Source organism: Varanus komodoensis, unplaced genomic scaffold (genome assembly GCF_004798865.1).
Source record: "Varanus komodoensis strain SLA01 unplaced genomic scaffold, ASM479886v1 scaffold1, whole genome shotgun sequence".
Classification (NCBI taxonomy): domain Eukaryota; kingdom Metazoa; phylum Chordata; class Lepidosauria; order Squamata; family Varanidae; genus Varanus; species Varanus komodoensis.
In genome coordinates, this window is record NW_025335268.1 from 38,385,351 (window position 1) to 38,403,157 (window position 17,807).

The 17,807-nt window shown below is 39.5% G+C and overlaps 1 protein-coding gene across 1 annotated transcript in view; it reads right to left on the reverse strand.

Moving 5' to 3' along the window:
- CCDC170 (coiled-coil domain containing 170) overlaps nucleotides 1-17,807 on the reverse strand; it is a 54,688-nt gene that overhangs the window by 23,568 nt on the left and 13,313 nt on the right. Inside the window, exons 2-5 of the mRNA XM_044422697.1 lie at nucleotides 16,899-17,030; nucleotides 13,153-13,409; nucleotides 11,511-11,655; nucleotides 8,446-8,631 (exon numbers count right to left, since the gene is read on the reverse strand). Of these exons, the coding sequence (XP_044278632.1) occupies nucleotides 8,446-8,631; nucleotides 11,511-11,655; nucleotides 13,153-13,409; nucleotides 16,899-17,030 (720 nt within the window). The remainder of the gene's footprint in view (nucleotides 1-8,445; nucleotides 8,632-11,510; nucleotides 11,656-13,152; nucleotides 13,410-16,898; nucleotides 17,031-17,807) is intronic.

The window sequence follows — 17,807 nt, forward strand, 5'->3', positions numbered from 1 at the left end:
CTAGCTTGACACCTGAGTCCAGGATCCAGACCTGTTGTGCCTTTTACAAGCCAGGATTATAAAGCTGGGTTTGTTCTTGGTTTACAAATCCTAACTTGTCTGAGACCACAGGCCAGGTCTGAGAGTCACTGGGAGTAGTTTTTCCATCTCTGGTTAGTGTGGCTGCTTGTGCTAGCAGCAGCGAAGTGGGAGAGAACAGGTATGTGGACTAGTATGTGGCCTGTTCACAATAAGTTAAGAATCACCAGAATCCTGTCGGATCACTCTGTGAAAACACAGGCGCTGTCTGTAGATACCTATGTTTCAGAAATACACATATGCAAGCTGTATGACCAAAAAAAGAAGTCACACTTTATTTCCAATGGGTGTCGTTGCACTGCAATCTTTTTAATGATTTAAATACTAAACAAGAAATGAAATGATGCTGCTAAAGGAAAGATAACTCAAGATGATTAAGGAATATATTGATAGCATGCAGGGAGAGAAATCAGGAAGCTACCTTAAGCGAAGCCATTGCAACTAAACTGGAAAGTCAAAAGAAAAGCAGCCCTTATTGAGTGTTTTTCCTCCTTGAATGTATCCCTGTTTGCTGCACTTGCTTTTAGAATTTTTATGGTTATCTAGAAGCAAAAGGGAGTTGATAGTGCCCTTGACAGCACATTTAATGCAAAAGGCCAGATGCATATAAATTATGCAAAGGAGGCATAGCTGTTTGCTACCTACATCCTTTGACTCTTTACAAAAAAGGTAACACTGTAAAAAGATAACATCCTACTGATAGGATTAAAGAAGGGAGGACCAGTAAGAAAGACTTATAAAAGCGCTTGCCAGTCTGGATTCATTAAAACCTCCACTGCTGCAACTTTTTAAAAATCTTTAAAGAACTGGCCAGTTACTTAGGGTGGCCTCTTCGCAATTTAACGATGAGACTATGTACTCAGCTTGTGGGGGTGACAGGAAAGCAGCTGGGCGTGAAGAAGGAAGGCCCAGGGAACTGGAGAACAGTTGACATGATTGCCATTTCTTGGAAAGTATCAGAGCAAGTAAAAAATCTAAAGCTACATTTTCTGTGTGTGCGTGCGCATGTGTGTGGCATGTGGATGCATGCTGTGTGCATGTGTGGGTTTCTTTTTTAATTGATCTGTTATTGATTAAAATGTGATATGTATCATAGTACGCAAATCTCTCTCCCCCACACATACACACTGATGGGAACTCTTTCCCTTGGTGTGACTCAACACAGGAGCAGCTTTCATTCTTCTTTTACTGAAGTCTCTGTTTTATTATTTTTACTATTAAATTTATTCCATTATATCTACACATTATTATCCAGAGTCCTAGCAAGTTTTTTACTCCAAAGAAATCCTGGAGCTTGGCTACTTCATAATTCTGCCTCAAGATCTTTTTGCCTCAAATTTAGCCTCAAGATCTTTTTGCCTCAAATTTAGCTGAGAATGTAAAGTCAATTATGGAAATTAGAAAAATATTAAATCACGCAGCAATTCTGGCAATAGAAGCAAATTTGTTGGAGAAACACACAATGATTAGGGTATGGGTATTTCCATTTGTGTCAATTTTCCTTTACATGTATTCATGCTACATAAAAAGTATGTCACAGAAACATGTGCTATAAAACACAAAAAAACATTGCTGCATATTTGATACATGCAGAAGCAGTTAAGTTCCTCACACATGATGGGGCACGTTGAGTTATACAACTTTTCTTACATGTAAGGCATGTACATGAAAGAAAATTATCATCTGTGAAAGAGTACATATTACTGGGATAAGGATGCGCAAATCCCAAACTTTCTCAGGAACTCACTTAGCAATTCCATGCTTTTTAATATCTGCATGAGAAAAGCAATGGAATTTTGTACCGCCCCATGGACCATAAGGTGGAACAGTAGTCTCCCTTCTGGACTGATCCTCCAAAAATGAACAGAGCCATTTTAAAACAGTGTCCTATAAACGTATCCTGGGTAGGTGGCCCAGAAAGATACCATGGTCTAAAATTGACATCTTCAAAGGGGGTTTCACCACAGCCTTTTGGAGGAACAAGAAAACCACATGCTCCCTCAAGCAATTGTGGGTATGTGCATGTCAAATGTTGTCACACAGACTCTGCTGTTGATTAGTAGTGCTCATCTGTTAGTTTTCTTGACAATGTTCATGCAAGTTTACACTGAAAATGCTCTCTCTGTGTTCAAGCCAGACACTCTCATGCCAGAGGTGCAATGCAAGCATGTGCTGGAACTGTGCCTCTATGCTTAATACAGTGATCTGAGTTTTGGTTCTTTGAATTGGTAAACTCTTTAGTCAAGTGGGCATCCTACCCATATTTCTGTGTGTTTGTGTGAGAGAGAAATCTAGTAAACAGGAATTTTCTTCATTATTTATCTCAGTGGTAGTGTTGAAGACAGTATAATTGCTGCCTCTAGATTTAATGCCTATGTATTCATAAATTTACAGGAAAGGGTAAAGCTTATTAAGGAACAAATATCTAGACAGACTCTAGCTTTTATTGCCCACATCAGCCTCTTTTTAACTGATCCTTAGAAAAGTTTTAGCTAGCTTATATTTGAAGTAAAGTTATTTTAAAATTTTAATTATTATTGTCTGTATCTATTGTATTTGCTTGTTTTTCTACTTTGTTGTAAACTGCCCAAAGAGCTTCAGTTACAGGAAGTACAGAAATGGAATAATAATAATAAATGAAAAAGGCAGTAAAAATACTGGCTTAGATCCTGCTTGATCTGAAATACCTAAAGGAAAACAGAATGATTATAAGTGGCCAGCATGGATTTAATGAGAGCACAACAAGCATCCAGATTATGCTAGTTTCCTTCTTTGATATGGCATTTTGTTCAATTCTTGGCACTGAAGTTCAAGGAGTTTACCAGAGGGAAAGCATTCAAAGAGCAACACAGGTGATAAGGCGTTAGAAAGAAACATATGATGAGAGGCCAATGGATTTTGATACATTTATCTTAGAAAAAAGCAAGGTTTTCAGACATTCTAAAAGTTCACAAGACAAAAGCACCAAAAATGACTTATCAGACCTATGTAGAGAACAACATGCAGAAAAACTGACAGGAAATAGCCTTAGATTCCTAACTAAATAATTTAAGAAACAGAACAGAAGGCTGTGCTATCTTGCATTTTGGTGGTTATCAAGGAACATATGGACAGACAGACTTCAGAGAGAAAGGATTTTTCCTCTGATTTTTGAGTTAACATTTGAAAGAATATGCAGTTTCTGCCCAGACATGTCAAACTCCAGAGGTTCCTCCAAAGGTCATATGACTGTTATATCTTGGCTCACAAAGTGGCCAAGACCGCTTCATGGACATCCACTGAGACCAGTTTACAGAGTACTTTGTGAAAAAAAAGTCAAACATATTTGTTTTGGCTTACTTGATGCTGATCCAGTAGAAGAACCACTAGCAACTGCCTGTCTTGTTATGGATACTTTTCCCTTTGAACAGGCTGGCAATGTGAAATATTCTTGGAGAGCAGTAAACGAGTAGTAACATACATGACAGAAAGTACTGCTTGGTACGGCTACATTAAAACACACACACATTCCCCCCACACACGAATTTACAGAAAAACAAGCCTTACTTTCATACCTAATGTGAGATTTTCTATGAAAGCAGCCTTCCAATCTTATTTTTTTTTATTTATTTAAAATATTTATATGCCGTCCTGTCGCAAAAGCCTCAGGACGGCTTACATAAATGAAATAACATAAAACATAACATAAATAAATTACCGGCCCATACTGGCTGCAGTTAAAATCATATAGGAAACAATATTAAAACTTATTAAAATATTGCTGAAATAAAAAGGTCTTAGCCTGGCGCCGAAAAACAAATAACGACAGCACCAGGCGGACCTCTCTGGGGAGCGCATTCCATAGGTGGGGCGTCACCGCAGAGAAAGCCCTCCTCCGGGTACTTTGCCTCCAAATATCTTTCACGGAGGGTTCCCGGAGGAGGGCCTCTGCTGCCTATCTCAGGGGGCAGGAGGGCAAATATGGAAGAAGGCGTTCCTTCAGGTATCCAGGTCCCAAGCCGTTAAGGGCTTTATAGGTAATAACCAGCACCTTGAATTGAGCCCGGACTTCGATGGGAAGCCAGTGAAGCTGATAGAGGGCTGGGGCTATATGAGAATAATGTCCAGTCCCCGTAAGCAACCTGGCTACTCTATTTTGCACCATCTAAACTATCTGGACTGTCTTCAAGGGCAGCCACACATAGAGCGCGTTGCAGAAATCCAACCGGGAAGTAACCAGTGCATGTGTCACTGTCGCTAGGCAATCTTCCTCCAGGTAGGGACGCAGCTGATGGATTAGCCAAAGCTGAAGGAAAGCGCTCCTCACCACCGCAGCACTTGAGCTTCCAAGGACAGCTCCAGGTCGAGGAGCACTCCCAAGCTGCGGACCCTGTCCTTTAGAGGGAGTGCAACCCCATCCAGGACAAGGCCCAAGTCACCTACCCAGGAGTTCGATCCACTCACCAACAGGACCTCCGTCTTGTCTGGATTAAGTTTCAGTTTACTGGCCCTCATCCAGCCCATTACCTCAGCCAGGCACCGGTTCAGTACAGCCACTGCCTCACCTGGATCGGTTGAAAAAGAGAGGTAGAGCTGGGTGTCATCAGCATACTGATGATTCCGCAGCCCAAATCTCCTGATGACCTGTCCCAGCAGTTTCACTTGCCCACCCAATGCAAAGGATTAAGTGCGCTGTTACTTTAACAACTGGAGCAAGACTAATTATAGCTAAGAATTGGAAAATAAAATATGATTAGTATAGAGAAGTTTGGAATATAGCTAATAATGACAAATTAACACGTTATATTAAAGTGAGAAAATGTCATATAAAGAAAATAAGTTTAATGATATTTGAGATGTATTTATAGAACATGTTTTGAAGAAAGGGAAAGGAGTTGAGCCGTCAAAAGAATCATTACAGTTTTGAAAGGGGGTAATGTCTGAAATATTTGAAGAGCTTTTTTGTTTGTTTGTTTGAATTGTGACATGTATCCTCAGTCCTGGTGATGAGGGAGCACAGTAGTTACTATTTTTATTGTATGTCAAAATGTTTTATATTTGTATTTTAAAGGTAGTGTTATTTTGCTTGTATTTCAGATTGGAAATTAACAAAAAAAGTTTTCTGTTTATTATTCATTTATTTATTAAAAGCTTTTCTAGTCCATCCACTACAAGCATCTTGGGACGGCTTACCAAAAATGAGTGCAATAAAACAAACACCACAGCATCCGACAACTGATCCCCAATTAAAATCAATTAAACATTAAAATAACAAGGGTTTTGCCTGACGCCGAAAGGAATATAACGTCAGTGCCAGGCAAACCTCTCTGGGGAGCGTATTCCATAGTCGGGCACCACCGCAAAGAAGTCCCTCCTCCAGGTATTCACCTGCCTAATCTCATTCAAGGAGGGCTCCCGGAGCAGGACTTCCGCTTCAGTTCTCGAGGGGTGGGAGGGCACATAGGGAAGAAGGTGCTCCTTCAGGAATCCCAGACCCAAGCCATTTAGGGTTTTATAACCAGCACCTTAAATTGGGCCCGGACTTATGTTCATGTCAAACATCAGAGAGTTGGCTGGTTGGATTTTTAAAGCATTCTCCAGTAGTTATACTGTAACTCAAGTTGCAACCCTGTGGTCAAAGACATATTTTCTGCTTGCAATCCAAGTAAGCATTACATGCAGCTGTATGTTTATCACAGTATACAGCCCACAAATCAGAAAGTTAACCTTTGAACAAGAAATAGCAGAAACACAATGACTCATCTGACACCAAAAAAGGAAAATTATTTTTTGTGGAAATGAATTTTCTGTGGATCAGGAATCTAAACCCAGTTCAACCTGTGTTCTGTACAACAAACGAAGGTTTGCACAAACCATAGGTTGCTTGGTATGTCTATAACTGCAAACTATTTGTTACAGAATTTGTATATGTTTATATAGATACTGGAGAGTAATTGAATACAATCTAATAAAGGAAATAAAACTGATAATCCCACTTTCTGAAAAAGTTTTTTCCCCCTCCCCATTCTTTCCTCCTTATGCATCATATCCTTTTATGTCCTAAGACTATGGAGAGAGATGATCTTGCTTAACTGATTATATGTAACCATTCTGGAAATCCTTTCAGGTGAAGAGCAACTTCAGATCAATAAAGGAGCATAGGAAGTTGCCTTATGCTGAGTTGGGCCATTGAGCCACATTCTGCCAGCAGCAACTGGCTGTGGTTCTCTAGCTCTTTTCAGCCCTGCCCGGAGATGCCAGGGATCAAACCTGGGACCTTCTGCGTACAAAACCCCTGCACAACCACTAAGTTATGGACCCTCCCACTATTGGGTACCTGCAATGCTAGTACAGTTGCTTCCAAACTCATCAGAAAAATCTTTGATTGTCAGACTAGTTGGGAAGACAGGATTGAGCAACAGCTGTCAAGCAGTGGTTCCACCAAACTTGCATCCCTTCCTAGCTGCTCCATTTACCAGCACATAATCTTTCTGCAGAGTTAAGAATGTCTGGAAAGGTCCTGATACTGTTCAGCAATTGGCTCAAGTCACACTATGTCTATCTACTGCAGAGTTTTCTCCCCTACAGCAAGACTGAAAGCAGAAGGCAATGATCAGTAATGACAGCCCTGTGTTTTGAATGTTAGTATTCAAAATCGTTTTAAATTAAGGTCTGTTTATATGTTTCCCAAGTCTCATAAAACATTAATGGACAATCCACAATAAAACAAAATATTACAATTGTAGATTAAGTTACTACCATAACTTAATTTTCCATTGTGGTTTTCTTTGGCTGGTGGCAAGACTTACTTTGGTAGGAAGTGCATACTTGTAAGGCATATCATTCAAAGGACCAACTCCCTTTCTTTAAAAGAATCTGTAAGTACACCAGAGTTCCTCTAATCATAAGTGACAACTATTACAGCTACTTTTCAGGGCTTGGGCTTAGGGTTAAAACTACACGAGAGATGTAAGAAGAACCATTTTGAGTTCCTTTTCCATCCCCATAGAATCTTGCTTACTACAATAAAATCATGTACGACATGTGCCCCATAATTTTGTAAATCCAATAATTAACCATTTATCCCACACAAGAACATTCCTTTCCTTCCAAGTAAGATCACTATTAGTTTCCAAGTTTTTGGACTGTACTTAATTTAGCTCAGATATGATTGTATGTATGCTATGGATTGCTAGATTGGGAAGAATCTACATTTGTTGGCATGCCCAGATGACAAACAGAACTTGCCTCTGTGATAGGGTCCTATCATTAACAACCACGCATGGCTTAATTTACAATTAATTAATTTATATTACAATTAATTCAGACACACACACACAAAACACTTTATATCGTGAAGTGCCCCTGAAATGTTTTCACCAAAAGTCACAAGATAGATGTCGCTCCTTTTTTTAAAAGCACTAAACCAGTTAATAACCCACTGTAAAAGCATTAACCCATTTAAAATCTATTAGATATAATCAGATGTTAATTTAAGCCAGATCAGCTGAGTAGCTCAAGACTTTTTTTTTTACATCCTTGGACATCTGCTTCAATAATTTTTGGACTCTTCCTGCACTGAGAATTACTCTAGTCATGTTCTTTTCTTGGCTTGGCTTGGCTTAGCTTAGCTTGGCTTGGCTTGGCTTGGCTTGGCCTGGCAAACAATCACATTTTCTTACCTTTTGGCCAGTATGAGGGACGTTGTTTGGAAACTCTCTGAATTAAAAGCCCCTTGGCTATTTTGTAGCTATGCTCAAATACGTTAGACACTTTTGTATCTGAATCAGAACATCAAAATGATATACCACAAAATCTCAAATGGAAATGGGAAAATTATGCCCTACCTAGAATCCATGTGTGAGAAGTGAATGCATCTAGTTAGTACAGAGTAAAGACTTTCCCTAATTACACCTGTCTGTGCTACCGAAGCAAGAAAATTCTCAATTTTATTTTTTAAATGACAACTGAAAAGGGGGTTCTTGCCCACAACCTAATATTGAAACTTCAGAGAAATCTGCAGTCCTTTGGCATTTTTACCATAACTTACAGTGCAATTTCCTAAAGCATGTCTACATATTTCTCCTGAGACAACAAATAGCAGCTTCTAAGTGGTGGCATTTTCTTAGGGGGTTAATCCCCCTTTTACCCAGCACTGTCATCCCAGTCTGAATCAGAGACTGCTGTGCCTAGCATTTGCTAAAATATAAAAAGACGGGTGATCCAATGCCCTATCTCTACCATCTTGTCTAGCTGACAATGTTTTATGATATATCTTTCAAAGGAGTCCACTGCACACATATAAACACTTGTGCAAAGTGATCGTCTAGAACTCTTCAAAATAAGTCTTTACACAGGGAAAGAGAAAACCATATTAAAAGGACACACTTCACTTAGCTTTTCCATATCTTGGGAGTAGGTTGCTGTCTTTTTCTGCTCTTTGCTCAGTTCTGAAACAAGCCTCATGATGGTTTCTCTATTGGCTTTTAACTCCATCTCATGAACATTTGCAGTCTCTTTGAATGTGGCAATTTGTTCTTTCAGTGTTGCAATCTCTTCATGCATGCCACTGATCTGGAAGCATGATAATCAGGTAGTTACTTAAAACTGGTTATTTAATATAGGGCTTCCCCTTAACCATCAGACAGCTGCTATATACATTTAAATGATCTTGCTTATCGTATTATATATAATATTGTTGAAAATTAATACCACAATTCAGCCAGTTAAGCTCATTCAAGCCTCAATGATTTTAGCAAAAAACTAAAGCACACATTAAATTACACTGTAGCATAAAGAGATTGATTGTAATCCATGTGTCGCTTATCCTGAAGCAATTTCATTTATGTGCTTGCTCATAAATAAAACAAGTTTGGTACTGCAGCAATTATGGGAGTTCCAAAGTGTGTATATGGTGACACAGATGTCTCATAATGGCCCTGTGACATCCTGTTTAGGTTTAGGAGCAAAAAATATAATGGAATGAGTGGGGTCTTGTATGTGCATGCAGCATAGCAGTCAGTCATCTTACTTCCTTTGATTAAACCCTAAAGAAAGGAGCTTAAATTAACTAAGAGGGTCCGGAGATGGGATATTATCCCACCTTTGGATGCCTCTACTGTTCAGGCAGGATCACTGGAGACCATGTCATCAATATGGCAAAACCAGTCATGTTTACAACACAAGTGGCAACTCTCAGGGAAGCTCGGAGGGTAACAAAAAGGAGGGCTTTTTCAGCAGTGCCCCCCCCATCTCTGGAATGACCTCCCCATTGAAGCCCACTTAGTGTCAATCTTGGCAACTTTCTGATGCTAAGTTAAGATGGTCTTTTATACAGAGGCTGAAAGGTATCCTTGAATATCCAAGGGCTTGAGAGGGTTAGCCATGCCAGGTGTTTTCACAGGGCAGCTCCTCATTGCATGTTGTTTTAGCTGCTTTTAAACTTGTGTTTTGAAATGTTTGTCTTTGGTAAGATTCTACAGTATTTTCTTGTATTGTTTTTATGGCCCAGATAGATTCAGTTTGACAGCACAGAAATGAAATACATGGTTGTTCAGAACTGTTCCAGCTCATCTTTCAGCTTGGCTGTGAGACTGGATCAGTCTTGGTCACTCTGCTGACCAAGACTGATGTCCACCTTCCACCACTCCAGCTGGAAGGTGGACAAGGAAAGCACAGCACGGTTGGTTTTCCTGGACCTCTCAGTAGCTGTTGATCCAGTGACAGCCTTTTACAGAGCAGGACTTGGAAGCACAGTGTTACAGGGGCTCAGGCCCTTCTGTAGGTCCAGCAGGGGGGCTTAATGTTGTTGGGGGACTGTTGTACCATCCTTCCACTACTGGCCTTTGAGGTGGGATCCAGCTGTGTTTAGAGCTTTGGTGTCATTTCTGTAATGAACTTTATTGTGAAGCATGTAAGAAATGGTAGGGCTGCTAAAAAAATAATTTGCAAACTGAGCAGAGCAGCTAAATTTTATAGATGTTAAAGTCAAGGAGTCGCTTAAGTTCTTTTCTTGACCTCTGGTAATGTCCAGAATACAAAATATTCCATGCAAAAGATGGAGTATGCTGCTATTTACTGCAGGGAAAGATGAAACATGAATGGTAAATTTGGGGCAATGATACAGTATATACCACATCAGAGGAACTGTAGAGTTCTGACCATGTGGAGATGTGTAAGCTTGAATTTATTTTCCTTTTCTTTCTTTAAACTATGTCTTAAATAGTTCTGAACTTTTGAAGCTCCTCTGCACTACTCAGCTCAACATGTGGCACTGTAGGAAGTAGGAGGAAGCCTTCTACTTGGGATCAAAAGCCTTTGTTCACAAAGAATCATTCTTTGCACAAACAACAGTTTTTCTGAGTTTTTAAGGCAGCACAAGAAAGCTACAATTGCCCAACGGTACACAGGTTCTTGCTGTTGTTCAGTTTTGTCCCACTTTGGTTGCTGGTCATATATCCTTTACCACATTTGGAAGCACATCAAAGCCTTCCAAAACCCATTTGATCTAGAGATCACAGTGAGATTGAAAACATTAATCTGGACCTGTGCAGAAATATTGGCTTGCTCCTATAGCCTTCAAGTCCTTGAATATGGCACAGAACACAGCCTTAATTAATTGTAATTCCTGCTTTCTATAATAAATACACCTCTTTCTCCAATGTTTTTCCTTAGGATGAATTACAAGATAAAATAATTTATCTTACTTATGTTGCTATGAGAAGTCCTAAGAAATAGATTTCTAAGTTTCCATTTTCTACCTCCATTTTTGTTACTCAGTTATCATGAGTGACATAAAATAATTAACATATTTTATTATAGAAGTCATTGAAATAAGGCAAAATAATCAAAGTTTATAATAAACAATATCAGTGGTTTTGGTGATTGGGAATTAACTGAAGTGACCCTCAGACTTGTGTGCTCCCACTTCCCTTGAATAAAACTCCACTTTAATCCTGACTAGCTTAAATTAATTTTTCATTAGAATAAAGCCCAGTTCCCACAGTTTGGATGTAACAAGGAACTGCGGTTTGTTCTGAATTGACAGAGAAGCTTTCACTCTTCTCTTCTTTCAGGAAAAAGAAGAGAAGGAGAAAAAGCACTTGTGAGCTTGAGGCTCACTCTGATTTATTCACAATTATTCACTGTGGTTTATTCCAAGATTGTCTGAATTAAGCCAGTGAGTACCTCTGGCAGCAAATCTGCTTGCAATGTGAATTTGGAGCTCCCCTTCTTAATTTGCAGAACCATGCCTGTTCCTGCAAACTAGGTTTTCCTAGTCCATGACAAATGTATTGCGGTTTCAGACTTCACAACACATTTTTTTCTGTAAAAATGTCATAGTTTCTCAGTGGACTCTTCACATGTCTGCACAGGATACAGTAAAAACTGGAGTTTGATGCTATATACCAAATCTGGTTAAATTTCATAATTAAAATCTATAAATCAAAAACCTTTGAGAGCAAATGTTCCTGTGGTTCTTCTTTCCCTCTGAGGTCCATGTCAAAAAAATGACAAAGCTGGGTAATAAATTCACTATGCTGCCTGCTAGCCTGAGAGGCTTGGATCTTCACTGATTCAGACTCATTCAAATATTTTCTAATAGGAAACAAAACATAAATAAATAATGTATAGGACAGACACACACCAAACTTGACTGTAAGACACACACATCAGTGCCCAAAATTATGTTAAGATCAAGAACAAGGATGTATAGTATCTTCCCACAGTGTTTGCCTTATAATGTCTTAGTTATTCTACAGGGTATGAACAAGAGTTGCTTCATTAGCAGCAACAGCACAGCAGCCTAACAGGTGGATTGGGGCAGGGCAGAGTTCCTGTCATTTTTAATTAAATATCATAGCAACAGCAAACATTTTAATAAAGCATTTGTAACACAATATTTAACCTTTGTATAGTTTGATAATAATTATTCCAACAACTAGTTACTCTGCCCCAGTTATCCATATTTGTAGCTGTTATGCATCTAATGTAGTTAATTTTTCTCTGGTGAATATATATAGTATTTTTGGCATTTTTAAAAATGATTTTATCTTGATAATTTTAGTTGTTTTAATCTACACTGTGTTAAATTATCCCTCAGCTGTGTACAGTTTTGTTTTATTTTTATTTATTGTTGTGTGTTTTAACTGTTTGCTTTTATTGTTATAGTGTGTTTTTATCTCATTGTAATCTGCTTAGAGGGCCCTTGGGCCAATACAGCAGAATATAGGTTTAATAAATCCATAAATAAATAATCATAGTATCTTACATAGCTATTCCTTTTCATCTGATATTCTCGAGAGCTTCCCATGTTCAATCAGTACTATTTTTGCTTCACAAAATTCATATTTGCCATTATTTAATGCAATGTATATTTGCCAATGTGGAGTTTTAAAATGTGTGACCAGACAAGAAATGTCCAGGTCCAAGGAAAAATGTGTAATTCCAAAACAATTTGTCCAGTTCAAAAGTTGATGTCCTGCAAAAGTTGTAACATGTTAGGTGAGTAGGAAGCAAACAATGACAGCATAAACATTTAAGTGAGTGGTCCAGGCTCCTGTAGAACCCCTGACTTTGATCAAATATACTCATAATATCCTCAGATTGCACTACTACTCTCTGCAGAGAGTTCAGTATTTCAAACATGCAGGAAATCATTCTGGGACATGGGTACCCCCTTTCTGACAAAGTTAGGAAAAGTTACCAATGTTATGCCAAAGGCAGGGATGGCAGAAAATAACCCTTTTGATATTTCTAAAAGGAACTTACTGGAACAAAGCTATATGAAAAAAGGGGTCTGAAGGTATCACAATAGCAGAGCAGTTTGCTCTCCAGTGAGAAAAGCCTCCCAGAAGGTATTACAATTTTTGCCAAATATAACAACTCTGAGGAATAAAATAATATTCACAGCTGTCCCATGACATTCTGCTGCCTGAGTCGACATTAATAAGGTAATTATTTCAGGTTTATATGTCAATTTATTTATTATTAAACATTACCTATCTATTCTGCCTGTTGTCCTCTTGAAACAAATCCAGGTCTTCTTACATGATCCCCCTCTGTCTCTAAATGTATGTCATCAAATGTCCTTACCTGATCTGAACTTCTTGTTCATGGACTTTTTCCTTCAGCTCTAAATTCTCCTGAAGAATGGCCTGTGCTTTTAGGTCCACTTGTTTTTTAGACATGGCAATTGTACCAGATTCCTTCTCCATCTCCTGGAGTCTGCTTTGCATGGAGGAGAGGAGAGACGATTGCCTAGCATCATTTTCTTTATAGCTCCCAACTTCAGCCTTCAGGTCCTGGATAGAGATGTCTTTAGAGGCTAACGTGGATTTAAGATCTAGAATCTATAAAAAGAAGTGGATTATAGAATTTCGATGTGCCACAGTATATCTACACATCAAGAAGGGAGGGAATTTGGCAATACAGAACATGCTTTCCATATATAAAGTCCCAATATTGATCCTTGTTAGCACTACATTTAATTTTAAAAGAATTGCATGACATTATGAGGCACAACATTTTAGATGGTGCAATATTATATGCTGGCTCTAAAGAGGATCAGACAGAAGACTTGGTGGCCCACTGTGACAAATTTGCACAGCATTTTGGATTAAGTCACTAGGATTCAGCACGAATTAGATACCACATTTGATGTAGTCCCTTTAATGGACTGGTCATTGAAGCCAAGGAGAGAATACAGTCCAGGGTCCAGACAGTCATAAATGCCTCTCTGAAGGAGGGCTGATCCTGACTCCATTAAAGGAGCTGGTGATCAGACCCCTCCTGAAGACCCAGAAGACATTAACAACTATAGGTCTGTGGCAAACATTCCCTTGTTGGGCAGGGCATTCAAGTGGGTGGTGGACAGGCAACTCCAGGCACTCTTGGAGGAAACTGGATCCATTTAGGTTTGGCTTCAGGCCCAGTTTTGGGACTGAAACTGCCTTGGTTGCCTTGCGAGATGACCTTTGCTGGGAGAAAGAGAAATGTGTCCCTTTTGGTTCTCCTGAGCCTTTCAGTGACTTTGGATACCATCAACCATGGTATCCTTCTGGATAGGTAAGTTGGTTGGCTGGGAATTGGAGGCACTACTTTCCAGTGACTCTGTTCCTATATGACCAGCTGATTCCAGAAGATGTTGCTGGGGGATAGCACCTCGATCCCATGGCAATTATGCCATCCTATCCCCATGCTGTTTAACACCTACGTGAAACTGCTGGGAGAGGTCATCTGGAAGTTGGGGCTTTACCTTTCATTCACATCTAATTCAGGTAGGACAGTGACAGTTCTGAACCGGTTCCTGGTTGGAGTGATGGACTAGATGAGGGCTAATAAATTGCAGCTTAATCCAGACGAGGAGGAGGTGCTGTTGGTGGGGGGAGCCTCACTCCAGGGGAAGCATATCTGCCCTGCCCCACATGGGGCTGCACTCCCACTAAAGAATAGCGTGAGCAGCTTGGGAGTGCTCCTGAGTCTGGAATTGCCCCTGAAGTCTCAGATGGCGTCCATGGCCAAGAGCACCTTCCAGCATGCTGCCTTGGCATGACAGCCAAGAATTCTGACCCCACTTCTTCCAGTTCAGATTCAGCCCTGAGGTAATCAACTTGAAAAGCTGCATTTGGGGAGAAGTGAGCCCAGTCCCTCTATCAACTTACTCCTGAGTAGACATGCATAGGAACACACTGTTAACGCTCTAGTTAGGGAGGGGTTCCAGCCAGTTTCTACTAAGCAGGATCCTACTGTTTTCAACAGAAAATGCTTCTTGTCAGCTTGCAAGCCTGTACCTTATAATCAGGCTCTTTCAATCCAGTCCAAAAAAATCTTAGGCTTGTGCTCATGCCAGAAAGAAATCTAAAAAATAAACCCCTCCCCCAAAAATGTACCCATCACCATGTCCAATTCAGTTCAGGGTACAAGTTTAAAATAGAAATATAGAATAGCAATATACAGAGCAACCTCCTTTGTAGCATTTGAGCAGTTAAACTTTACAATAAATATAACAGAAGAACTGTTTACAGAATTAACAGAATAGATAAACACAAGAACTTGTAAGCTTCAAATGTTATAATACATCATTATTTAGGCTGAATTCTTGTATTCCCTTTAAAATTGTGGGAACTATACTTAACATACTAACAAGATGCAATAAAAGAAGAAAATCTCTTTTAACTCAAATGTTAATTAAATGGATCTAAACTCTGGCAGCAACAAATAGAATCATAATTCACAATTAACTATTCATGCAACCAATCTAAAGACTAGTAAACAATAATGATCAAACTCCACAATAACAGCAGTTGAATGCATTTGCTTCTTCTACAATATTAGAAGCATATGCATTAAAGAGAACTCTCTTTCCAGGAACAGACTGTCCATAGGAAAAAAAGAAAGAAAAGAAAATGTGGCCAAGGGGGAAGGCGGGAAGCAAAATCCTGGAAGACTCTTTTAAACATTATTACAGTAATGGTGCTCCTCAGTTATGGTGCTTTCAGATGCTTTTTATTGTGCATCCAAACCGCCTTATTCACAGAAATTTACGGCAGGGGTAAATCTGCAACCTTTTCATCTTTCTTCTTGGTAGTCACCAATACAGCAAGCACTGTTCACATGCTTGTTTGTGTTACTGTGCTGCTACTTCAGAGCACTTTCCCAGGGCAGTGTTCCACAACCCAGTGTCCTCAAGATGCGTTGGGCTTCAGCTTCCCTCATTCCCAGTCAACGCAGCCATTGGCCACGCTTACTTATTGTGCCTGCATAGCCCATGCTGTAACTGGCCAAGCACTACAGATTTTTAAAAAATCAATAGCCAGAAGAAGCCCTTAAACCACATGTGCATATATTTTTAATGTTCGTTCTGCTCTGCCAGTCTGTTTATTGGGACATCCAGGTTATACGTCAGAATCAGAAGACTCACAATATGATCATAATAATTATGAAAAATAATGAAAAAGAGCAACCCAACAAAATAAAAAGGGAGTCCCAGAAGAAGGGGAAGAACATACCACATGCATCAACAGTAATCGTTTACATCACCATTAATATTAATAAGGAAAAAAGACAGATTTAACAATAGGATTTAAAAAATAAAATCCAATTATCGCACTAAAAAGAACATTTTGAAATAAAATTATAATGGTTTCTCAAATGCAAGCCCTGTAATCTTTTAGTCATCTAGTTATAGTATTGTCCTAGTACTAGTACATGATGCAAAACATAGCCTCTCAATCGTGAACACAGGTAAGCTTGATAAGTAGGTGAAATATGCCAAAGCTGTTACAGTGAAGTGGTGGCTAGAAGCCACTGGGAGCTACAGAAAGTACCTGGTAGTGGCAAGGCACTTGACAGAGAGGTTGAAATAGATAAATATAAAGGTAAACATGGGTACAAACTGTTTAAAGCACAAGGTTGTAATTCTGTACACTAAGGCAGGGGAACAGGTGGCACTCCTGATGTCCAACTTCCATAAGTTTCAGTCTGCATGACCACTGGTCAATCCAGTTAGAATCCAGCCATATCCAAAGAAGCACAGCTTCTCCAGCCATGCTGCCCACAGTTTGCCACCTGCACTTCATGTATTTATATAAGGTTGAAGTAGTCTGCACACAGTCTGAAGTAGTCTATACTTCAGTAGTCTGAAGTATAGCTGAATAAGAGCGCGATAAGGATTGAAAGAAAGCTTTAGAGGAGACAGAGAGAATGCTGCAGCCAAGACAGTATGCATGCATATGTGGAAGGAATCCATTTTTAATGGCACATTTAACACGGTGTGACAAAAGCAAGCGCAGCCTATGCGTGGTTTCACAGAAGAAACCTACCTCTGTTTCAAAACCTACCTCTGCCTGGGCACATTCATACTTTACCAGGAACGCTGCAAGTTCACTACGGGCCATTTCCGCTGCATTCCGGTAGTGACAGAGCTGTTCTCGAGCGACAGGACTATCCAAGAGGATGTAATTATGCGCTCCCTGGTGAAAACAGGGTCAGAATCAGAACTCATCCTGTTTCAGTTGTATTGCATCATTCAGTGTTGCAAAGGAACCATTTGAAAGAAGTTTATTCTGATTATTTGGATTCATTTCAATTTGGCTTCCAAATAGGTTTTCGGACAGATAACTTGATTGCCCTGAAAGATGATCATTCCCTTTAAATGGGAATGCAATGCATGGGAATGCAATCTAGGGCCTTCCAGTGGTTTTTGATAGCCATGACCATGATATCCTTTTAGGGTTCTCACTGTGCAATGGGACTTGGAAGCAAAATGTTATGGTGGACTCAGGGGGGACTGAGCAAACAGGCAGTATGGGGCGGGGGGCACCTCTTTTCTAAGTCATAGCCATTACAAACTACAGTGGCTTATTTAAGCCACCATGTGTCAAGTTGATGGCACAAACTGAGCCACTGAGATCAAGAGTTTAACAAGTATTCTACAGTGGGGGGGGGGGGTGTTTGTTTGTTTCTCTCACTTCACTCAGTAGGATCAGAATCCCAGATATTCTTTCCATTCTCTGAGAACAGCTGGCAACACTTATCCCAGAAAGCCCAATTAACTTAAATAAAGCAAGGATTTATGAAAGTAGGAAAATGAGGCGACTGAAAGATTTGTCTTCCAAATGTGCTTCTAATGTGATGCCTGGGCAACTGTTGCACTGTTTATTTGAATAAAATAAAAAACATGTTTTTCAGGCAAAATTTTATTTAACTCTAGTAAGAAAGTATAAACTTTGCAACTAAGACTGAATATT